The following is a 21,466-nucleotide window of genomic DNA, read 5'->3' on the forward strand; positions in this document are numbered from 1 at the left end:
TAACGGTCAGGGGTCCCTTTACCTTTAAACTACCTTAAAATGTACAAAACAAGGTCAATGCATGCTGGCAATGTAAGGAAAAAGAAGGCACCTTCTATCATACGTGGTGGACATGTAAGGTAGTAAAAGAATTCTGGGAGATGATATACAATGAACTTTAAAAATGTTTAAAATAACCTTTTCTTTAAAAAAAACAACCTGAAGCTTTTGTTTTAGGAATTCCAGGGGTCAAAATTCAAATGAATCAGAAAAGACTATTTCTGTATGCAACCACGGCTGCACAGATGTTAATGGCCCAGAGATGGAAGGAAGATAAAGTCCCAACCAGAAAAGAATGGTAGATTAAGTTGATGGACTATGCTGAATTGGCAAAAATGACTGGAAGAATCAGAAACCAGGAAGACCAGAACTTTAATAAGGAATGGGGGAAATATATAATTTATCTTAAAAACCATTGTAAACAATTAAAATCATTAGTAGGATTGGAATAACACTTGTAGTTCAATGTTGTATTTTGAGTATAATGGAGATTTAAAGGATTTGGATTAATAAAAAAGATGCAGGAGGAAAAAGTTAATATAAGGACCCAAAAAGAGGAGGAGGGAAGTTCAGCAGATTCTTTGGAATTCTCTTTTTATGTTGGTTGTTGGATTATTGTTTGTAAATTTTGTTTCGTAAATTGTTGTTTGTAAATTGATCTACTGGTATCATTTCATACTGGCCCCTTCAGATGTGCGCTTCCTGTTACTCGTCAGACCTATAGTTCGTTCTTGTTCATATTAGCAATGATTTACCATTGGGACGCTGGTGGCGCTGTGGGTTAAACCACAGAGCCTAGGACTTGCCGATCAGAAGATCGGCAGTTCGAATCCCCGCGACGGGGTGAGCTCCCATTGCTTGGTCCCTGCTCCTGCCAACCTAGCAGTTCGAAAGCACGTCAAAGTGCAAGTAGATAAATAGGTACCGCTCCAGCGGGAAGGTAAACGGCGTTTCCGTGCGCTCCTCTGGTTCTCCAGAAGCAGTTTAGTCATGCTGGCCACATGACCCGGAAGCTGTACATTGGCTCCCTTGGCCAATAAAGCGAGATGAGCGCCGCAACCCCAGAGTTGGTCACGACTGGACCTAATAGTCAGGGGTCCCTTTACCATTGGAAGCATTCAGGAGGAACCATACAGGCAAATAAAAGAAGTTTCTAGACTTTCAGCAAGGAACAGAGTCAGGCCCTTTCTTTGTGACTTTGACCAAAATCATATGTTCTTTCTACCTACAATTAATAAGCACCGTGACCCCATTCTCCTGGACATGTCAACAAATGAGAAGTTGTCCAATTAAAACGTATGCGAGAAAAGCTATCCCACCTTTTTCACATTGTTGGCCACTGATTCTTTTTGGCTCAAGTCGTCTGCAGACAGCTCACTTCCAAATTTGTATTCTGGATGGGCTTCTTCTTCCTGGTCGGCTACACAAAAACGGAAGCAGAAAACACTGAAAGACGACTAGAATGCCAAAAGAGCCAAGAAGTAAAGCAGAGGCTTTAAAAAAGCAACATGAAAGCATCTAAGAAGCTTTAATAGTTTTCTAAAAGAAAGTTACATTTCAGGAACTACAACGCTGCAATACAGTGGAACCTTGATTCTCGAACGGCTTAGTTGACAAACAAATCAGTTCCTGAACACCAAAAACCCAGACATAAGTGTTCCGGTTTTCAAACGTTTTTTGGAAGCCGAACATGTGCGTGGATTCTACTTGAGTGCAGGAAGCTCCTGCACTCAATCGGAAGCCATGCCTTGGTTTTCAAACATTTCGGAAGTCAAACGGACTTCCGGAATGGATTCGGTTCGAGAACCAAGTTACTACTGTAGTTAAACTACTGTATGGCTTCACATCTACATAGATAAAGGTACCCTATGCCTGGTAACTCTTCCCCTAGTGAGGTGACAATTCCCCATTATCTGCTCTGTTCATCCAGGCCTGTTGACCACCATAGGACCAGTCCACCATATTATCAGTCCACGAGTGATGTTTTTATGAACTCCCTGGACTTCTTGCACATATCTTTGGAATCCAGAGCTCAAATATAAAACTAAGGACATTTATGCTGGAAGTGAATGTTTGCTTAAAGCAGGGGTTGTCAATCTGGTCCCTACCACCCACTAGTGGGAGTTTCAGGATTCTAGGTGGGCGGTAGGGGGTCCTATGGCACAAGCTGAATCCTCCTTCCACTGAGCACTGGTGGGCGGTAAGGAAATTTTACCATCAAGAAAGATGCATTAGTGGGCGGTAGAAGATTAAAGCTGTCATCTAAGGCTATACCTCTCAAATGGTTTATCCGCCAAGCTATCGTAATAGTCAGAGGAGCTGAAAGGAGAGTGATTTTGAGAGCCACCTTACCACTTTCTATCTCTTCTTCATTGTCATCTTCCAAGATGCTAACAGGAGCAGCCGTTTCACCAGCTTCCATCATACTTTTCAACGTTTCAAGCTGTTCTATTTAAAACAAACAGGCACACACGCACATACACACAGAAAGGCAAAATATATTTCGTAAATAAAAATACAGTCATACCTCGGGTTCAAGACACTTTGGGTTAAATCTTTTCAGGTTGCGTCCTGCAGCGACCCAAAATGAAATTCACCACCCCATTGAGACTAATAACTAAAGAACTATCTTTTATGCAAAAAAAGAGATATTTTGTAAAAGCATAAGGTACACTGAAAAGGAAAAAAAGCACTATGACGACATAGCAATTCAGCAATGCTAGAGAACAGGGTTCCCCAAACTTGTTTTTGGACTACAATTCCCATTAGCCCTGACCTCTGGTCCTGCTAGCTAGAGATGAAAGGAGTTGTAGTCCAAAAACAGCTGGAAAAACCCTGCTTTTTGAAGAGACTGTTACTGCAGTGCTTCATGAAAAACAACAGAACAGTAAAACAGAAAGTCTATTTCGGGTTGAGAAAATACTAAAGGTTGCCGTGATCGTATAGTGGTTAGTACTCTGCGTTGTGAGAAAATACAAAAGGTAACTCTGAGACAATTTAGACAATGCTGGTGTTCTTGTGAGGCTTGCACTTCAATACTTTAAATAGCACTTTACTTACTTTTTTCCACTTCAGTTTTCAACCTTTTGTTTTTAATCAGGATTTTTCTTTTGAGATCATTGGGGGAAGGCAGGGGTCTTCCTGGTTCGAGCTGCAACCAAGAAAAGAAGCATATTTAGGAAAAGCACACAAACATTTACAATTCGTATTGGCAAAAACTGCACAGAACCTGCCTGCAGCCTTAAAATCTAAACAAACACACACAGGAGGGGAAGAGGATGCTAAGGGACAAATTAAGACGAACAGAAAGAAACACAGTGAATTAAATAACTCAGTTACAGTACAATCCCGTATGTGTCTACTGAGAAGCAAGTCCCTTTGAGATCAATTGAACTTACTCTTAGGTAAGTAGATAGAGGACTGCAGCTGTAATTGGACAAAAGCCTTGGGAAAAGAGATATACCGTATTTTTCGCTCTATAAGACGCACCAGACCACAAGACGCACCTAGTTTTTAGAGGAGGAAAACAAGAAAAAAAAATATTCTGAATCTCAGAAGCCAGAACAGCAAGAGGGATTGCTGCGCAGTGAAAGCAGCAATTCCTCTTGCTGTTCTGGCTTCTGGGATAGCTGCGCAGCCTGCATTCGCTCCATAAGACGCACACACATTTCCCCTTACTTTTTAGGAGGGAAAAAGTGAGTCTTATAGAGCAAAAAAATTATTATGTCTTAAGATGCTTCCTAAAAGGGAACGGTCATAAATATGTCCTGATAAACAAAAAGGTTTCCTGTATTCTTGTGGAGGGATGGCTAGGCTCTTATGAATATCTAGGAGCGACGAATACCGAAGATAAGATGCCCACAAAAGAAAATAGGAGGCTGATAGGCACATGAAGCATGTCATCTAGCTAAAAGAGTGCATCACAGGAAGGCAGGAGTATGCTAATGTATGAAGGCAGAAAAGTCAACAGGATTAATAGATATTCTCAGGGCACTTCATTATGGACACCCTTCAAACCCAGAGATCTATGGATATACAGCGGTAGAAAAAGAAGAGTTTTTGATTTGATATCCCGCTTTGTCACTACCCGAAGGAGTCTCAAAGCGGCTAACATTCTCCTTTCCCTTCCTCCCCCACAACAAACAGTCTGTGAGGTGAGTGGGGCTGAGAGACTTCAGAGAAGTGTGACTGGCCCAAGGTCACCCAGCAGCTGCATGTGGAGGAGCAGAGACGCGAACCCGGTTCCCCAGATTACGAGTCTACCGCTCTTAACCACTACACCACACTGGTACCTCTACTTACGTTCACCTCTGGTTACGTATCCTTCGGGATACGTGCACGGCAAACCCGGAAGTATTTTTCCGCGTTTCGCTGCACGCGCATGCGCAGAAGCGCTCTATGCACGCATGTGCAGAAGCGGTACCTCCCGATATGCACACTTCACGATCCTACCAGAGCTCCAGAACGTATCCCGTGTGCAACCGGAGGTACCACTGTACATAACCTTTGTCACTAAAGTTTTCGTTGATTTTTACAAGAAGATGTAAAGAAAACAGTTGGAAGGTACCTACTGGATGAGTTTCCAGCGGCTGCTTTAATAGAAGGTCTCCAAACAGATCTTCACAGTATTTTGACATTTTGTATTGTTGATATTTGCTGGGAAACAATATAGTGAGTTTTTTATATATATATATATATATAAACACGAAGCACTGTTATGAATCAAAATACAACAGAATATGGAGACTATTCTTTTTCTCTCTCTCTCTTTCTGTCTGCTTATTCCACAACCGAAAGTTATTAGAGCAAAATACATTAACCATGAATAAAAGATTAGCATAAAACCAAATACAATTGGAAAATTGATTTAAAACGATTATATGAAAGTGGCTTCCAAGTGTATTAAAGCTATTGTGTCATAGTATAAAACCCAAAAAAGGCAAATGCGACTTCTGTCTGTAATTAAAGCAAGTGCTGTACTCAATGTGACCTTGAATTAAACTTAAGCCAATTGCCTTAAAAAGCTGTCATGTACAACAGTTGCCCTACTTTAAACTTTGCCACAATTTATCTCTCAGCTCATTGTGGAAATATGCAAGAGGAATAATCCTTCATAAAATATGTACCTGCAGTGATTTTCAAAGGACAGGATGACAGGATAATCAGATGTTACAAATGCTGTTTCCTTAATGGCTTGAATCACATCCTTTAAATGAGCAAAAAGATTACATGTGAGAAAACCAATTCAATTACAATCAGGAACATAATAAAGAAATTGGAAATATGCTGTGTTTTAAGAAAACCCCAGATGCTAAAATAGCTTCACATTGATCTTTTCAGTGTTGACTTGTTCAATAAAATTTCCCAAACTTGGGTCTTTAGCTGTTTTTGGACCACAACTCATCCCTAGCTAGCAAGACCAGTGGTTAGGGATGATGGGAGTTGTAGCCCCAAAGCAGCTGGAGACCCAAGTTTGGGAAACACTGAATTAAACTGAAGAGCAGGTTTCTCAAAGTTCTCCCTGTAGCTGAAGGAAGTTAACTGTGTCAATAAATGACACATCTTCACTAATGCTTTGATCCATGCAGACCACTCTATGCAATCTATTGCTAACTGCAGGACCTTGCTCAACATAAATCATACCCATTCCCTTTGCAATGATAAGAAAGGAGAATTATAAAGCCCAACAGAGCCAGAATAAATTGTTCTCCATGAAGCATGGAAGGATTCAAATGAATGCTGCTGTATAGAAGCATTTTAGTGGTCAATCATAAGCAAGCTATAGTATAACAGAGGGGGAAAGAGTGAGCTCTTTATATGCTCTTTCCATACTTGGGCAGAACTGCAACATTACACATTAGAAGGAGTTTACACAACTTGCAACTGAATTCCTGGCAAACCAAGGAAATTGCTGTACTAACTGACCTGTGGTTTGACCTTTTAAAATTCATCACAGGTGATGTTTACCTTGAAAAGAATGTCCGTACACATTGCCTTTCCGTGAGTTATTATCGGTTCCTGGTCTTCACCTTTGCCATCCCAGCAATCGAGTTCGACACACCTGCAAACCAGCGAGAAATAAGTACTGAATCCCCTTTCCGTTGCGAAAGCAACGGAATTCCTTTCAAACTATCTGCCATAGCGACAACAGTGGCTACTTTGAAATGCATTCTATATGTGCATAAGCCATACGAGAGAACAGGATTCAGTATTTTGACCTTTTTTTAACCTTGATTTGAACTGACCATTGAATGCTATGGTTGTGAGGAGCACCGGCATGCTGGAGTCTGGTTGTGTGTGGCGTGACTTTGGTACAATGGCCCCACTCGCCTCCTGCTTATGGAGTCCCTTCTTGCATGTGGCACATGAAGGAGACATTGTTCTCAGTACAGTGAATGTACATGTGGTTAAGGGTGGGATCTAAATTCTATCAAATTGAAATTAAATCAGCCTCTCTGCAATGAATTCAAATAAGAATTATATAAATAAATGTGAATGCAGATTAATTTAGATACAGTATGTCAAGGTTGCTTCAAGATCCTAGCTCACAGAGGATCACGCTAGCCAACGGTCATTAAGTAAAAGTCTTTATTGAGTTACAGTTTCCATTCTCAAGCTGCTGCGTGCAACCCTACGTCTAGTAGCTAGATCGGCGAAGCTCCGTCTGAATCTCCGCCCCTCGTACACCAACTTAATATCCTAGCCCTGCTCCACCTTTTCCGCCTGACTGTTCTTCTCTGGGTCCCTCTGCCCCCCTGGGTCTCTTCCTTCCGGGATTCTTCGGACGCTGACCCCCCGGACTCTCCTGTCTCTTTGCGCCGGGCTTTAGGACCCGGCTCTCTTTCCGGGCTGCCTACTGCGCCTCCTTCCTGTGCATTTGAACTTGGCGCGCGCGCCCAACCTTCCACCTTCCGTCTAACCGTCTCTTCGCTCCCAGATGGAGGTGTGGCCACCCCTGACTCGTGCCCTCCCTCCTGCTGTGAGCTGCCAGCGCTTGCCCCCTGGCTCCTTTCCTCTTCCCTGTTCTCTGGCGGTGACGCTGGACCCGATCTCCAACTGCTCTCCTCTGATTCCCCTCTGGCTCTATCTCCCTGGGGTGCCCCCCTAAACTCCCCCCTTGCCTTGGCCACTGGTGCTCCTTTCTGTGAATCCTCCGACTCACTGGAGAGACTCGGAGATCTCGGGTCGTCGTCATCGCTCATCCTTTCTTCTGCCTCCTCCCCTTCGCTCTCTGTTTCCTTCCTTGCCCTTGCCTCTGCTCCTGAACCCCTGACATCCATCCCCCCCTCGAAGCCCCCCACTCCCCCTTCCCCTCCTTCCGGTGCTGGAGCTGGGTGCTGCTGCGTCAAGGAGACGAATGTCGGGTACCGTTCGGTTCCCGTAGCGGGCCTCCCTCCGAAGTCTTCCGGTTCTTCCTCCCTTCTCTCGTCGACGACGGTCACCTCTGCTTCCATCTCTGTGCCGCCGTGCTCGAAACCTGGATCGTCCCCGAAAATGTCCATGTCCGTCTCTCCCTCGCTTCCTCCAGGCGGCGTTGCTCGGCCTGGACCTTCTTGCCACTTCCTGCGCCACTGTTCCTCTGGTTTGTCGTCCCACCAATACGAGGGTTCTGAGGCAGATCCCGAGGGCGACCCCTCCGGGGAACGGACGTCTCGTATCGGGTCCTCGTCCGAGTCGAACCCCCGGAACGTGCTGCCCGAAAGCGTGGGTGTGAAAAGCCAGTCGTCGAAAAAGTCTGCTGGCATCGGTCTATGTGGGAAGAGGGCATGAAACTCGTCTTTGAGCAGAGGTTCGTCCAAGGCGTAGTCCGGCACCCAACTGTTCGCACTGGCCGGGGTGCCCTCCCTGGCGAGAAAGTATTCTACCCCTTCTTCCCCCCATCTGGAATCCAAAATCTCTGTGACTTCGTTGATGCGCTCCTTCTGTGCCACTCCTGCGTGCCCTGTTCTGTCTCTGGCCGGACTCTGCGCCGTTCCGGGTTCCTGAAACCTGTGCGGTGCCTTGTAGGGAGTGAGCACCGATCTGTGGAATACCGGATGCATTCTGGAACCCTCCGGAAGCGCCAGCCTGAAGGCCACCGGGTTGACCTGCTCTTCGACTTGATAGGGCCCCAGTTGCTTATGCCCTAGTTTCTTCTTGGCCAACGACCTGGCCGGCACTGCGTGGGCTGCTAACCAGACCCAGTCCCCCACGTGTAGCTCTTCGCCAACCCTTCTGCGTTTGTCCGCTTGTACCTTGTATGCGTGCTTGGCCAGTTCCAGGTGGCGCCTCAGCTGATCGTGGACTTCCTGCAGTTCCGACGCGAACGCATCTGCCGTCTGCGGCTCCCCTTCCCCCAGCCTTTCCAGTCCCGGGAAGGTTCTGGGGTGCCTCCCGTTGTTGGCGAAGAACGGTGTGACCCCCGTGGACACGTGCTTCGTGTTGTTGTAAGCGAACTCGGCGAGCGGCAGGTAATCCACCCATGTCGCAGGCTGTTGATTTGCATAACACCTCAAGTACTGCTGCATGATGGCATTGACCCGCTCTGCTTGCCCGTTGGTTTGCGGGTGTCTCGCCGACGCCAGGTTGATCTTGACGTTCAGGAAGCCCATCAGCCGCTGCCAGAAATTTGAGATGAACTGCCGCCCCCGGTCGGACAGAATAGACCGTGGCAGACCGTGAACCTTGAACACGTGGTCTATGAACAGTTTGGCGGTTTGTTCCGCCGTGGCCACCTTCGCACACGGAATGAAATGTGCCATCTTGGAGAACAAGTCCACCACCACCAGCACTGCCGTCTTGCCCCTCGAGCTGGGCAGATCCGTGACAAAGTCCAGGGCCACCCTCTCCCAAGGTTCGGCCGGAGTTTGCAGCGGTTCCAACAGTCCGGCCGGCGGTCTAAGCACTGGCTTCGCCCTCTGGCAGGTGTCACACCTCGCCACGTAGTCCGCGACCTCCCTTCTCATTCCAGGCCACCAGAAATCCCTGGCTACTAGTTCCACCGTCTTCTCCTTGCCGAAGTGCCCTGCAGTGGGCGCGTCGTGCATCTGCTGCAGCACCTTGGCGCGAAGTTCGTCTCCCGGCACGTAGATGGCCCCTTTACGGATGAGCAATCCATCTCTTAGCTGGAAACCGTCGGCCGCTGCTTTGCCCCTTTGCACCTCTGAGATCTTTGCTTGCGCGAAGGAGTCCCCCTGCAACGCTCGTCGCACCGCCTCCAGATCCACGGTTGCCGCGGCGCACGCCCACACTGTTGGTGCGAAGATGTGCATGGCGGCCGCTGGCGTTGCTTCCTCCAGATACTGTGGCTTGCGGGAGAGAGCGTCCGCCATGATGTTGGTGTCCCCCGGGACATACTCTATTCGGAAGTCGAAGTTCGCAAAGAACTCAGCCCAACGTATCTGCCTTTGGTTCAGGAACTGTGCCGTGCGCCAGTGCTCTAGGTTCTTGTGGTCCGTGCAAACCTGCACCGTGTGCTTGGCTCCGATCAGAAAGTGCCTCCACGCCTTGAACGCTGCATGAATGGCCAGCAACTCCCTGTCCCATATGGTGTAGTTCTGCTCGGACTTGCTGAGCTTCCTGGAGTAAAACGCTCCCGGTCGCCACACCCCCTGCGGGTCTTTCTGCAGCAGGACCGCCCCCACGGCTCTGTCCGAGGCGTCAGTCTCCACCCTCATCGGCTTGCTGGGGTTGACATGAAGCAGCTGCTCTTCCGACGCGAAGAGACGCTTGAGTGCCTGAAAGGACTGTTCCGCCTGCTCTGTCCAAATGAACTTCTTTTTCTTGGAGCTAAGCGTGTCAGTGATGGCCGCCGTCTGCATAGCGAAGCCCTTGATAAACTTGCGATAGAAGTTCGCAAAGCCGACAAACCGTTGGACCTCCTTCCGGTTGCGCGGGCTCTTCCAATCCAACACCGCTCGAACCTTGGCGCTGTCCATGGCGAGCCCCTTGTCAGACAGCTTGTAGCCCAGAAAATCCACCTCCGTCACGTCAAATTGGCACTTCTCCAGCTTGGCGTAGAGCCTATGGTGCTTCAGCCTGTTCAGTACTTCCTTGACGTGTTTGTCATGCTCCTGTTGCGACTCCGAAAGGATCAGGATGTCATCTAAGAAACAGACGCACGTCTTGTAGAGAAGTCCCGCCAACACGTGATGCATGAATGCTTGAAAAACGTGGGAGCCATTTTGCAATCCAAAAGGCATAACTCTATATTCGTAGGTCCCCAGTGGCGTGAACATGGCTGTTTTCCACTCGTCTCCCTCCCGCATGCGAATGAGGTTGTACGCACCTCGCAGATCCAATTTGGTGAACACTCTGCCCTTCCGCACCTTTGCGAGGAGGTCGTCAATTCGGGGCATGGGGAAGTCCGACGGCTTAGTCACACTGTTCAAGATCCTGTAATCCACTACGAGCCTCTTTTGGGGCGTATCCCGCTTCTTAACGAAGAACACCGGGCTGCCTCCCACCGCCTTGGACTCTCGGATGAAACCGCGCTCCAAATTATGATCTATGAACTCCTTGAGTTCTTGCAGCTCGTCCTCTGACATGGAATACAGTTTCCCCTTAGGCAGCGCCGCCCCTGGCAGCAGGTCAATCTTGCAGTCATATGGCCTGTGAGGGGGTAGCCTGTCTGCCTCCTTCTCGCAGAAAACTTCCAAAAATTCTGCGTACTTGTGGGGAATCGCTTGCAGCGTGCCTAGCAGTAGCTGTGACTCCTCTTCCTCTCCTTCCTGCCTGGGCACGATGCAGTGTTCAGCACAAAAGGAAGAGCCGAAGGTCAGCTGCCTCTGGTACCAAGCCAGCATTGGGCTGTGTTTGTCCAGCCAACTCATGCCCAACACAATGGGCGTGTCCGACAATTGAGTGACGTTGAAGCTGATGACTTCTTGGTGATTCCCAAGTCGCATCACCATCGGTGGCGTCTGCTGCACCACTTGCCCTCCTAGCAGCTCCCTGCCATCCACCGTGACCACCTGCAGGGGCAGTGTGGCCGGCAGCAACTGTATAGCATGCTGGTTGACAAAGTCCTGCCCCATAAAGTCCGCATTGCTGCCTGAGTCAATGGTGATTGGCACGTCCATGGTGATGCCATTGGGCAGCTGGAGCGACGCGGTGAGCCTCACCACTGGTTTGGGCGGGAGGGGGTTCACGGGCTGTAAAATCTCTGGGGACTGCATCATTAATACGTCTGGCTGGGCCCCAGTGCCTCTTCCTCCAGCCAGACAGCGTCGTTTCCCTGCTGTGGTTCTCCTTGCTGCGTTGCTGCAGTCGCCATTGCTGAGGCTGCAGTGAGCTTGTGGAGCCTCTGGGGACACTCTTTCGCCATATGCCCTGGCTCCTCACAGACGTAACACTTCCTGTTCCCTCTAGGAGGCTTCGCTTTCACTGCTGCTGGTGCTAGGGCTCTGGTTGCTGACTGAGCCCTGGCACCTCCAACCTCCATCGGTTCAGCTCCTCCCCCTGGCGGAGGCGTGGATTGCGTACGTGCTGCTTCTCTGGGAAAGAAGGAGGAGCCCCTGGCTGGTTCGCGCCCTCCACGCCCTTCGTCCCTGCTCCACGGACGTCCTTCCAGCCGTACCCCCACTGCCAGCGCCCTCTGCACGACCTCCTGGGTGGTCCGGGGTCTCTCCCCCCTCGCAATCTCATCTTTTACAGAGCTGTTTAGTCCCTCCCAGAAAAGGTCTCTTTCAGGGGTCGCATCTCTGTCCCATTCTAGGGCACTGGCCAAGGCGAAAAAGCGGGCATGGTACTGCCGTACGCTGGCCCTTCCCTGCTTCAGTCCATGAATCTGTTGCCGAGCAAGATCCACGTCAATGCTTGATAAAAAACACGCATCCATCGCTTTAATAAAGGCATTCGCATTTTGGAGCGCCGGATCGTTATCCCTCCATAAATTGCGCAGCCATGCTCTGGCATCCCCATGCAAATAAGACATGATGAACCCCACTTTCTCTTGCTCATCTCTAAAATCTTTACTCAGCAGTTGCAGTGCACACAGTACGTCTGCTTTAAAATTGGGATACTGTTGCAGGTTCCCATCGAAGTGAGAGACCAGACCGCCTGTGCGTCTCCCCAACCCAATCCCCTCTGGTTTGGGTGTCTGTTGCCCTTGCTTCGTAAGCACTTCCAACCTGACCTGGAGATCCCTGTAGGCGGCAGCTGCGTCCTCCTCTCTCTTCCTGGATGCGAGAGCCTCGGCATTCAGCTGTGACACTGCTTCTCTGAGTTCCGCTATCTGCTGTTCAGCCGTCATGTCGGCTGCCGTTCGTGAGCTCACTAGTAGGCACCTGCTTCTCTCCTCTCCTCGAGGCTGTAGATGCCCACAATACAGGAGACGGAGCTTACTGTCAAGGTTGCTTCAAGATCCTAGCTCACAGAGGATCACGCTAGCCAACGGTCATTAAGTAAAAGTCTTTATTGAGTTACAGTTTCCATTCTCAAGCTGCTGCGTGCAACCCTACGTCTAGTAGCTAGATCGGCGAAGCTCCGTCTGAATCTCCGCCCCTCGTACACCAACTTAATATCCTAGCCCTGCTCCACCTTTTCCGCCTGACTGTTCTTCTCTGGGTCCCTCTGCCCCCCTGGGTCTCTTCCTTCCGGGATTCTTCGGACGCTGACCCCCCGGACTCTCCTGTCTCTTTGCGCCGGGCTTTAGGACCCGGCTCTCTTTCCGGGCTGCCTACTGCGCCTCCTTCCTGTGCATTTGAACTTGGCGCGCGCGCCCAACCTTCCACCTTCCGTCTAACCGTCTCTTCGCTCCCAGATGGAGGTGTGGCCACCCCTGACTCGTGCCCTCCCTCCTGCTGTGAGCTGCCAGCGCTTGCCCCCTGGCTCCTTTCCTCTTCCCTGTTCTCTGGCGGTGACGCTGGACCCGATCTCCAACTGCTCTCCTCTGATTCCCCTCTGGCTCTATCTCCCTGGGGTGCCCCCCTAAACTCCCCCCTTGCCTTGGCCACTGGTGCTCCTTTCTGTGAATCCTCCGACTCACTGGAGAGACTCGGAGATCTCGGGTCGTCGTCATCGCTCATCCTTTCTTCTGCCTCCTCCCCTTCGCTCTCTGTTTCCTTCCTTGCCCTTGCCTCTGCTCCTGAACCCCTGACACAGTATAAGAAAATAACTCTCAAATGCAGGTGGCTCCGATATAATTAACATTTTCCTTTGCTGCAGTCAAAAGCAAATGCAGCCAGATTGCCAAACCAAACCCTACTTTGCTCACCATGTCATTTATTGAAAGGCATGATTTCCACAAGTTCTCCGAAGAGTGAAATATTCCTTTCAATATTTAAATCAGTTTGTTGTATATGTATATTTGTGTGTCATACATGCAATATACATGTAGTAGTGAATCAGATGCATTTAACTAGTTTTTATAGTATAGCATCTCTCTTAAATATTCATTTGAATAATTGTGTACAGCTGAAAATGTTGGCAGCCTTGAGATAAATTAAATGGTGTAAATAGGTTTGGATGGATGCAATAATGGAATAATGAATGGTATAGTTTTTTTAAAATATGAAGGGATTTATGATATGTAAAATGAACCATGGAAAGAGAAGAAGGCAAGTCATTGATATCTTATGAAAAATGAGTATCTTAAACTGTAAAACAGAAAACCTAATAAAAACTATATACAAAAAAAAAAAAAAATTCATTTAAACCACCAATGTAAATGTCCGACCTGCATCCGGCTAAGAGGACTTGTCTATACATCTCCACAGATGATTTCCCACCAAACTGTCTTCCAGTGAGATACGTGTTGTGGGAGGAGCTAATGAAGTAGTGAGCCAAGGGTTGTTCCATTTCTTGGTATAGTTCTAAACGGTCCAGGAAAACAGGGGCATTCTCATCGGACATCAAGTACCGGCAAAACCCATCACTTGACATGAGACCTGAACGCATGAAAACAAAACATTATGGATTCTGTGCATTCATGCTGAGATTTAAAACACACATGAGAAACGCTGCTGATTAAAATCAGGGGGCGTGGGGGCAGTCCAGGGAGACTTTCAAAGCCTCTTCCAAGATGGGGTATTTAAAAGTGGGATATGGGGGCAGACATGCAAAAGGTCAATTCTGTGTCCAGGGCAGCTCCATCTGGTACGCAGGCTGAGACCCTACCTGCCCGCAGACTGTCTTGCCAGAATGGTGCATGCTCTAGTTATCTCCTGCTTGGACTACTGCAATGCGCTCCATGTGGGGCTACCTTTGAAGGTGACCCAGAAACTACAACTAATCCAGAATGCGGCAGCTACACTGGTGACTGGGAGTGGCCGCTGAGACTATATAGCACCAGTCCTGAAAGATCTACATTGGCTCCCAGTACATTTTCGAGCACAATTCAAAGTGTTGGTGCTGATCTTTAAAGCCCTAGACGGCCTCAGCCCAGTATACTTGAAGGAACATCTCCACCCCCATCGCTCAGCCCAGACATTGAGGTCCAGTGCTGAGGGCGTTCTGGCGGTTCCCTCACTGTGAGAAGTGAGGTTACAGGGAACCAGGCAGAGGGCCTTCTCAGTAGTGGCGCCCGCCCTGTGGAACGCCCTCCCACCAGATGTCAAGGAAATAAACAACTACCTGACTTTTAGAAGACATCTGAAAGCAGCCCTGTTTAGGGAAGTTTTTAATGTTTGATGTTTTATTGTGTTTTTAATATTCAGTTGGAAGCCGCCCAGAGTGGCTGGGGAAACCCAGCCAGATGGGTGGGGTATAAATAACAACAACAACAACAACTGTTAAGGCTTTACGACTTACCTCCACACTCCAGTTTGAGCCTCCAGAAGCTCAAATTGGGAGCACAGGAGCTGTCTTAAAGCCCTTGCAAAAGCCTCATTGAAGTAGTTCACAGGTGTGAGCTGCTTCCATGTGTACTTCTGCCCAGGGCTCCAATCCCCACTCAGCTAATGAGCAGGAATTAAATCCTGTTGCCTTGGCTGCACAAACCTGTTCCCTTCTGGACTAGACAGGCCTATGTGCTGACCCAGCAGAGCTCTTTCCATCTTGTTAAAGCTCTGACCGTGTTTTTCGGGGCCTTTGCAAGTCCCAGTAAACCACGAGGTATGAAATTGCAAGACCGGAATCCGAATCTCTGGAGCCAACCTTATAAGCTCTTCAGGCCAGTTCCATACCACAATCTAGCTTGGCAGATCCAATTTGACAGATGGTTGGGGTTTCAAAGCACCATGCAGGGCTTGCAACATCTTCTGAATGTGGGTAAACGAGGTTCATTGGAGAGTACTAGAGAATTAGCAAAGGTGTTTTTTTTGACTGAATCCTCCATGTATAAGATGGAAATAACTGAGTCGCCTCAATGGAGGCTTATTTCAAGGAGGATCAAGATAGGATGATGTTCACACAAAGGTTAAGATGGATCTTGCAGAAAACAGTACATTTTATAGAAATGATCACAAATTTATGATCTGGTTCTTACCCTTGCTTTTTAAATCATCATCTGGCTCATATGTCTCAATTATCTGCATTGCTCGTTTGGGATCATAGAAGGGAAATAAAATTTCATTCAGCCGAGGATCTCGTTGATGCTAAGATTAGAGGGGAAAAACAGGATTTAGAGGGATAACTAGAGTACAGCTTTACTCCTACAGACCTCTTATTAATGAGAGCATGGGAAGGGGACAGATAATTAGTTTTAAAACCAGAACACAATTGTTCAATGCATGTTTCAATGTTTAGGTTTGTTTGTTTTTTTAAATCCAAACATTGGTAGCTAAATTATTAAATATTCTCAGTATAATTGTATAACGTGTATTAATGTTGTTCATACGCAAGAAACACATGCAGTGCACATTGCAAATAATTTATTGCCCCATTTCAGGGTTCCTTAATAATTTCCTCTCCTCTTTCCTGAAATCTGTTTTAAACAACAGATGGAACTAGTTCACTGCTATCTATTTTAAACTTCCATGTAGAAAACCAGTACTGCTTTTATCCAAAGAGGAAGCCAATACATAAAGAACCTTAAAACCATACTGCGTTTCATTTAAGGAATTTCACACAATCAATCAATAACTTAATCAGCCTTTTAGGTTCATCTGGACACATTTCAGGTTATAAACACAAACAAAGCTGAAGTTATTGGGAGCAAACATTGACATGGAAGTAGGAAATTGTTACTAAGTAGAAAGATGATGTCAGTTGCCAATCTTGCCCCAAAGAAAACAAGAGTAGGGCTCAGGTTACGGGCCAAAATTTTAAATATCAAAGATGGGAAAAACTGCTGTCATCAATTTTACTTTCTTTTTAGAAGTAGTGGTATAAGATATCTCACAGAAAGAGTGCCCACCTCATTATTATATCGGTCACTTAAATTGCAAAAGCCCATTTTATCAAACACACTGCAATGTAAGATACTGCATCTTGCAGTAACTATGCTTGTTAAGGTTGGGTTGAGACAAAATGAAAAAAAAAGCATTATTATAGTATGATGAATTTGTGAGCAGGATCTGAACTATGAGCAACAGAAGGAATTAGAGATTATTTTATGGTGGTTATGATTTGAGAAAGAGTGGACAGGTTGCAGCAAGGGGGAGAAATTAAAAACACAATGGAAAACAGGAGGAAAAGTCGACAAACCCCCCCCCCCCAAAAAAAAAAAAATTTATGTTTTGGTGTGTATATGTGACATTTTTGAAATTTAACAAAATATAAACTGCAAAAAAAGCACACCTAGTTTGCTTGAGTGAGAGGCGACACATAAGAGAAGACATTTCAGGGTGAGAGACTGGGAGCAGAAAGGAAAACTCCCAGGTGAGAGCTGGGAAGATCCATCACTTTCTGTGGGTAACAAGGATTAAGAGCATGGGCAAGCAAACTAAGGCCCAGGGGCTGGATCCGGCCCAATCGCCTTATAAATCCAGCCCATGGACGGTCCGGGAATCAGCATGCTTTTAAATGAGTAGAATGTGTCCTTTTATTTATAATGCTTCTCTGGGTTATTTGTGGGGCATAGGAATTCATTCATTTCCCCCCCAAAAATAGTCTGGCCCCCCACAAGGTCTGAGGGACAGTGTACCGGCCCCCTGCTGAAAAAGTTTGCTGACCCCTGATTAAGAGCTACCTTTGAGAGTGGACTCCATGTTTTCTCTTTCTCTGTTTTTGTTTTTATTTAGATTAGTTTCTTTTATATTATTGTATTATGAAAAGTGTTAATAAAATTTTATGAGGGGGGAGGAAGGGCTGGGGAACAGTGGATAATAATTTTAGCTGGTTTATGGAACAAAATTAGACACGTTCCACTAAGACTGGTTAATGCTAGAGAAGAAACCCCCTCAACATTCATTGGAAATGAAAGTGTTATCATATGACAGTTCATTATGTCTGTATGGGCAATGAGAAAGGAAATGACTGACACCTGTAGTTTCACCTGCTCCCTCAATGATTTATTATAAATGGCTGTTTGGTAGTGAGAGTAGTGAACCACTTTACTGCCTGGGGAAATGCCAATTTAACAAGGTTGTGCGATCTAGTGAGTTAAAGCAGCTGTGTCATATGATGAAGTATGAGACAGACAAGCTCTTTTGCATTATCGGTCTGCAGAAATGAAAAAATAACACAACACCAAAATGCAAAGTAAATGTGACATTAAACACATTATGAACATGTACTCCATTGAGTTTAAACCACATAGAAAGTTTAATCACAGATTTACGGCATTCTGACAAAGTTGTTATTTGATGATGGATGCAGAGGAAAAAAATGTGTGTTGTTTTTATTTCTGTAGCACTACCAGCATGTGCGGCACTTTCCAGAGAACAAGGTCCCTGCCCCAAGAAGCTTACAGTCTAAAATTCAATGCAGTAAAAACAGCAGAGGGAGAGGAGGAAGGGGTGAATGGGGAAGCAGTATACAGTTCTTTCAGTTACACTTGCTTAGGCTTAATTCCAGGCTCAGCAACGTATGGGAACTAAGGGACTGTGCCAAAGCCTTCATGGGAAAGGTGAGTTTTGAGGAGTGATTCATTAAGGAGTTCTAGGATGGAATTCCAAACATATGCAGCATCAAAGTATAAAGGGTGGAATAATTTGTTGGAGCAGGAGGCTTTCAGATGGTGGAGGATGGTGAAGCTGGAGAAATAAAGCTCACAGGTGAGGATATATCAGGATATAAGAAAACTGAAGACCAGAGAGATGACTGGAGTTTTTGCCAAAGAGACAGGGAGGAAAAATCACCCCCCCCCCAGCAGTGAGACTTTCTTCCAAGAAAGTGTGCATAGAATTGCATCCTTAATTTCCTTAGATGAAACATGTGAATTGTGTAATATCCAGAATTATTGTTGTGAATTCAGGTTTATTTGCAGGAGACTTCTAAAATTCTAGGGCTTGAACTGCTATTGCATCAATTCTGCAAGATGGCCAAACATACCTCAAATCGCTTCTAAGAGACTAGTCTCCACTAACAATGTGCTATTATTTCTTTGCCTTCTAAATATGGCCCTAAGTGATCTACAAAATAAAGTCAATTAGCAAAAAGCAGCTACAGTTTTTTAAAAATTGAGAAGATGAGTTTTAAAAATGGGTTCAAATTCACTACTAACAAGAGTCCACGGAATGTAAGGGTGTTACTCTGTCATTAGATCAACACATTAGATTAGATTAGATCAACACATTAGATTAGATTAGATCAACACATTGTGCGCCTGATTCTCCACTGAATAACGAAAACAACAGCCAAGCACATTTCAGCTGGAGACTTCTAAGCATATGCAAGCAAAATAAATATATAACTATGGAAATCCTTCAACTAAAGTAAGTGCCCAGCTGTGAAATTCACTAATGAGAGTTTCAAAGATTGAATGCAGAGCACCGTATGTTGCAGATCAACAGTTTCAGAGTGGACTGTCTAATATAAGAGACAACAAAAGACATCTGTTGTAATTTCTTAAGTATTTTGAGGTTCTGTTCTTCATAGTGAAAACATTCATTGTGTCTACTGCCTAAGTTAATATTAATTTTTAAGAGACATTGACAAATCAAGACATGCAACTCTCTTAAATCAGGTCCTCCCTTAAAGAGGGCACGTATTGCGGTGAGACCTGGACAACCGACATCCTGTGTTGTGGGTGGGTACAACTGGTCAGCCACAATTGGTCAGCCACCCGATTGGTAGGTCCCTCATAGCTGGGTGCAATCTGGCCAACGGGACGCAGTCCAAATGGTTCAAGGGACCTATTTATGTCCATGCACGTGACCCAGAGCTTCTTCTTTCGGTGCGTGCATTCAAAACACCAGCCCACCTCTCCCTACTTTTAGGGCTTTGTGCTTGACCTTGCTATGCCGTCGTGTGTCGTCTGTCATAGGGACAGGGGTACAGCAGGAATTTCCCCCACTTGGCTGATTGGCTGGTGCCATTTGGGTTTCACCTGCCACATAGCAAATCGTCACAACTTGTAAGGTTGCAGATAGGCTCTGGTTCAGGTGATAGGGATGGGAGAACGCTCTCGCAATCCCTATGTGTAGGGTATCCCGTTAAAGTCATCCAGGGACTCGATGATTTGGTCAACCCCTGAGAGGGGGTTGTGCCCGTGCCTGAGTCCAGGGGGACATTTGGGTGGCGGAGTTAGCCCTTTCCCGGCTTTCTGCTTATCCAGGTGTTCACCCTTGGCTGACCTATGCTGGTGCCCTGGGTCAGCGCTACCTGTGTGGCAGGGAGCTAGTCGAACCAGAGCCTATGCAACCAGTCACTTTCTGTAATCAATAAAGTTGTGGCCAAAATTCTGCCAAAAACCAAAGCAAAAATTTGAGTCAAGTGTGAATTTATTTAGGGGGGAGGTTTCTGGGTCTGAACACGCAATCTCTGCTACAAGCAGTCACACTGAAAGTTACACTGAATTCTTGGATATCTAAGTTAAAGCTGATGAAATATGAAAGCAGTAGAACATATGCTGGTCCCTTGCTGAGTTTCCCATAAAAACAGAATGTCAGCATGCAGGTAATTGCACGTGCCAACAAAAAAATCATACCGCTCATGGTCAGTGGAAAGGTCACCATCTTCAGTTCCAATAAAATACTCAAAACATTTGAGTAACAAAGAGGGGCAGTTTCAGTTATTGCAACAACTGTCTCCTATCCTCACTACATTACACATGAACTCCCAGTATCAGTTCACAGATAGGCAATGCAGGAAAATAGAAGCAGAAGTGGAAGAAGCAAGAAAACCTTGAGTACTTGTAAACAAGAAATCATTGCCTCCTTCCCACCATTAAATATTTTCTCAAGACTTTTACATTCTCTCCATGCTATCCAATTTAAAACTTCATTGCACCAGTCCTGCTGTATCTGATCAATGGTCCATCCCTCGTCAGTCATTGTTTCCTACATCTATGGTCTGAAGTTGCTTCTGTCTTGTTCTAAAGCTGCCAACCATAGTTTCTCAGTTCAGGCAACACCAGAAACGATGGCCAATTTGAGACTTCATGGTTTAACTGTGGCTCACTGCAAAGGGAGAATGACTGCTTGCATAGGTAGAACACTTGCATATCTCTCGGCTTTAATAATATAAGTGAAGATATGATTTTCTGAATGCAACCAAAGCACATCTGATAATACCTGAGCCCCGTCTCATCCAAAAATGATTTGGGGGCATTTCATTTCAAGAACTTCTGGCTTGTTCATGTACAATCTGTTTCTGGGTAACTCTTACGACCCACTCCTACTTCAGCATTATGTAAGTTGCTAATTAAGCTTTTCTTCTGGCCTGATTTAATTTGCTTTGGGGCAGATATATTGACAGCCTTCTTTCATTAAGACTGTAATAACCAGGAGGCAGAATCTGTAGAACATGTCCATCTGTTTTATAATTTCTGTGCTGGGATTCAACAGTATATGACTGGTCCTTTACTGACCAAACTAATGTCAGTTCCATTTTATGTTAAATATCCAACAGAAGATAAAAGCCCCAAAGGTGGTGGCTAAATCTCTATCAGTAACAGGGAGAACACGAAAACAACTGAACACTTGAAACTAAAAGGAACATCTCCAAGGACTAATGAGATTGTTATAATTGCATATGATTGCTTTTGTTTTGCACCTTTGAATCCGTTTGTTCTGAGATTCCTATATATTGTGTGCTTCTTCTTCTTTGGTCTATTGGCTGAAATAAGTTAATTGATCGTGCAATACCTTCCAGATAGAAACTTAATTAGTTCCGGGGGTCTGTATGTACTCCAAAAAGTCAGTATCTAGAGTCGCCGCTTCTGTGCACACGCATAGCACGATAGAGGGCTTCTGTGCATGTGCACGGCATGCAGAGCGCTTCTGCGCATGCGCACATGTATACTTCTGGGTTTGCCGTGTTTGCAACCCAAAAGTTACGTTACCCAAAGGTAACGTAACCCGAGAATCCACTGTATATAAAAGTTAAGCAATCATGCCTAAAAGCTTTAAAGAAGGGAGCATCCTTGAAACTTTCATTCAATTAAATTTATACTAGAGAAAAG

The 21,466-nt window shown here is 46.1% G+C and overlaps 1 protein-coding gene across 11 annotated transcripts in view; it reads right to left on the reverse strand.

Moving 5' to 3' along the window:
• PLCB4 (phospholipase C beta 4) overlaps positions 1 to 21,466 on the reverse strand; it is a 219,958-nt gene that overhangs the window by 45,112 nt on the left and 153,380 nt on the right. For all 11 annotated transcript variants that reach the window (XM_077926467.1, XM_028722213.2, XM_077926463.1 and 8 more), the window contains 8 exons: positions 15,446 to 15,554; positions 13,697 to 13,907; positions 6,007 to 6,100; positions 5,166 to 5,245; positions 4,611 to 4,695; positions 3,100 to 3,190; positions 2,392 to 2,487; positions 1,359 to 1,459 (listed from right to left, as the gene is read on the reverse strand). In XM_077926467.1, coding sequence (XP_077782593.1) covers positions 1,359 to 1,459; positions 2,392 to 2,487; positions 3,100 to 3,190; positions 4,611 to 4,695; positions 5,166 to 5,245; positions 6,007 to 6,100; positions 13,697 to 13,907; positions 15,446 to 15,554 — 867 coding nt within the window. The remainder of the gene's footprint in view (positions 1 to 1,358; positions 1,460 to 2,391; positions 2,488 to 3,099; positions 3,191 to 4,610; positions 4,696 to 5,165; positions 5,246 to 6,006; positions 6,101 to 13,696; positions 13,908 to 15,445; positions 15,555 to 21,466) is intronic.

This window comes from Podarcis muralis, chromosome 3, assembly GCF_964188315.1.
Source record: "Podarcis muralis chromosome 3, rPodMur119.hap1.1, whole genome shotgun sequence".
NCBI classification, from domain to species: Eukaryota; Metazoa; Chordata; class Lepidosauria; order Squamata; family Lacertidae; genus Podarcis; species Podarcis muralis.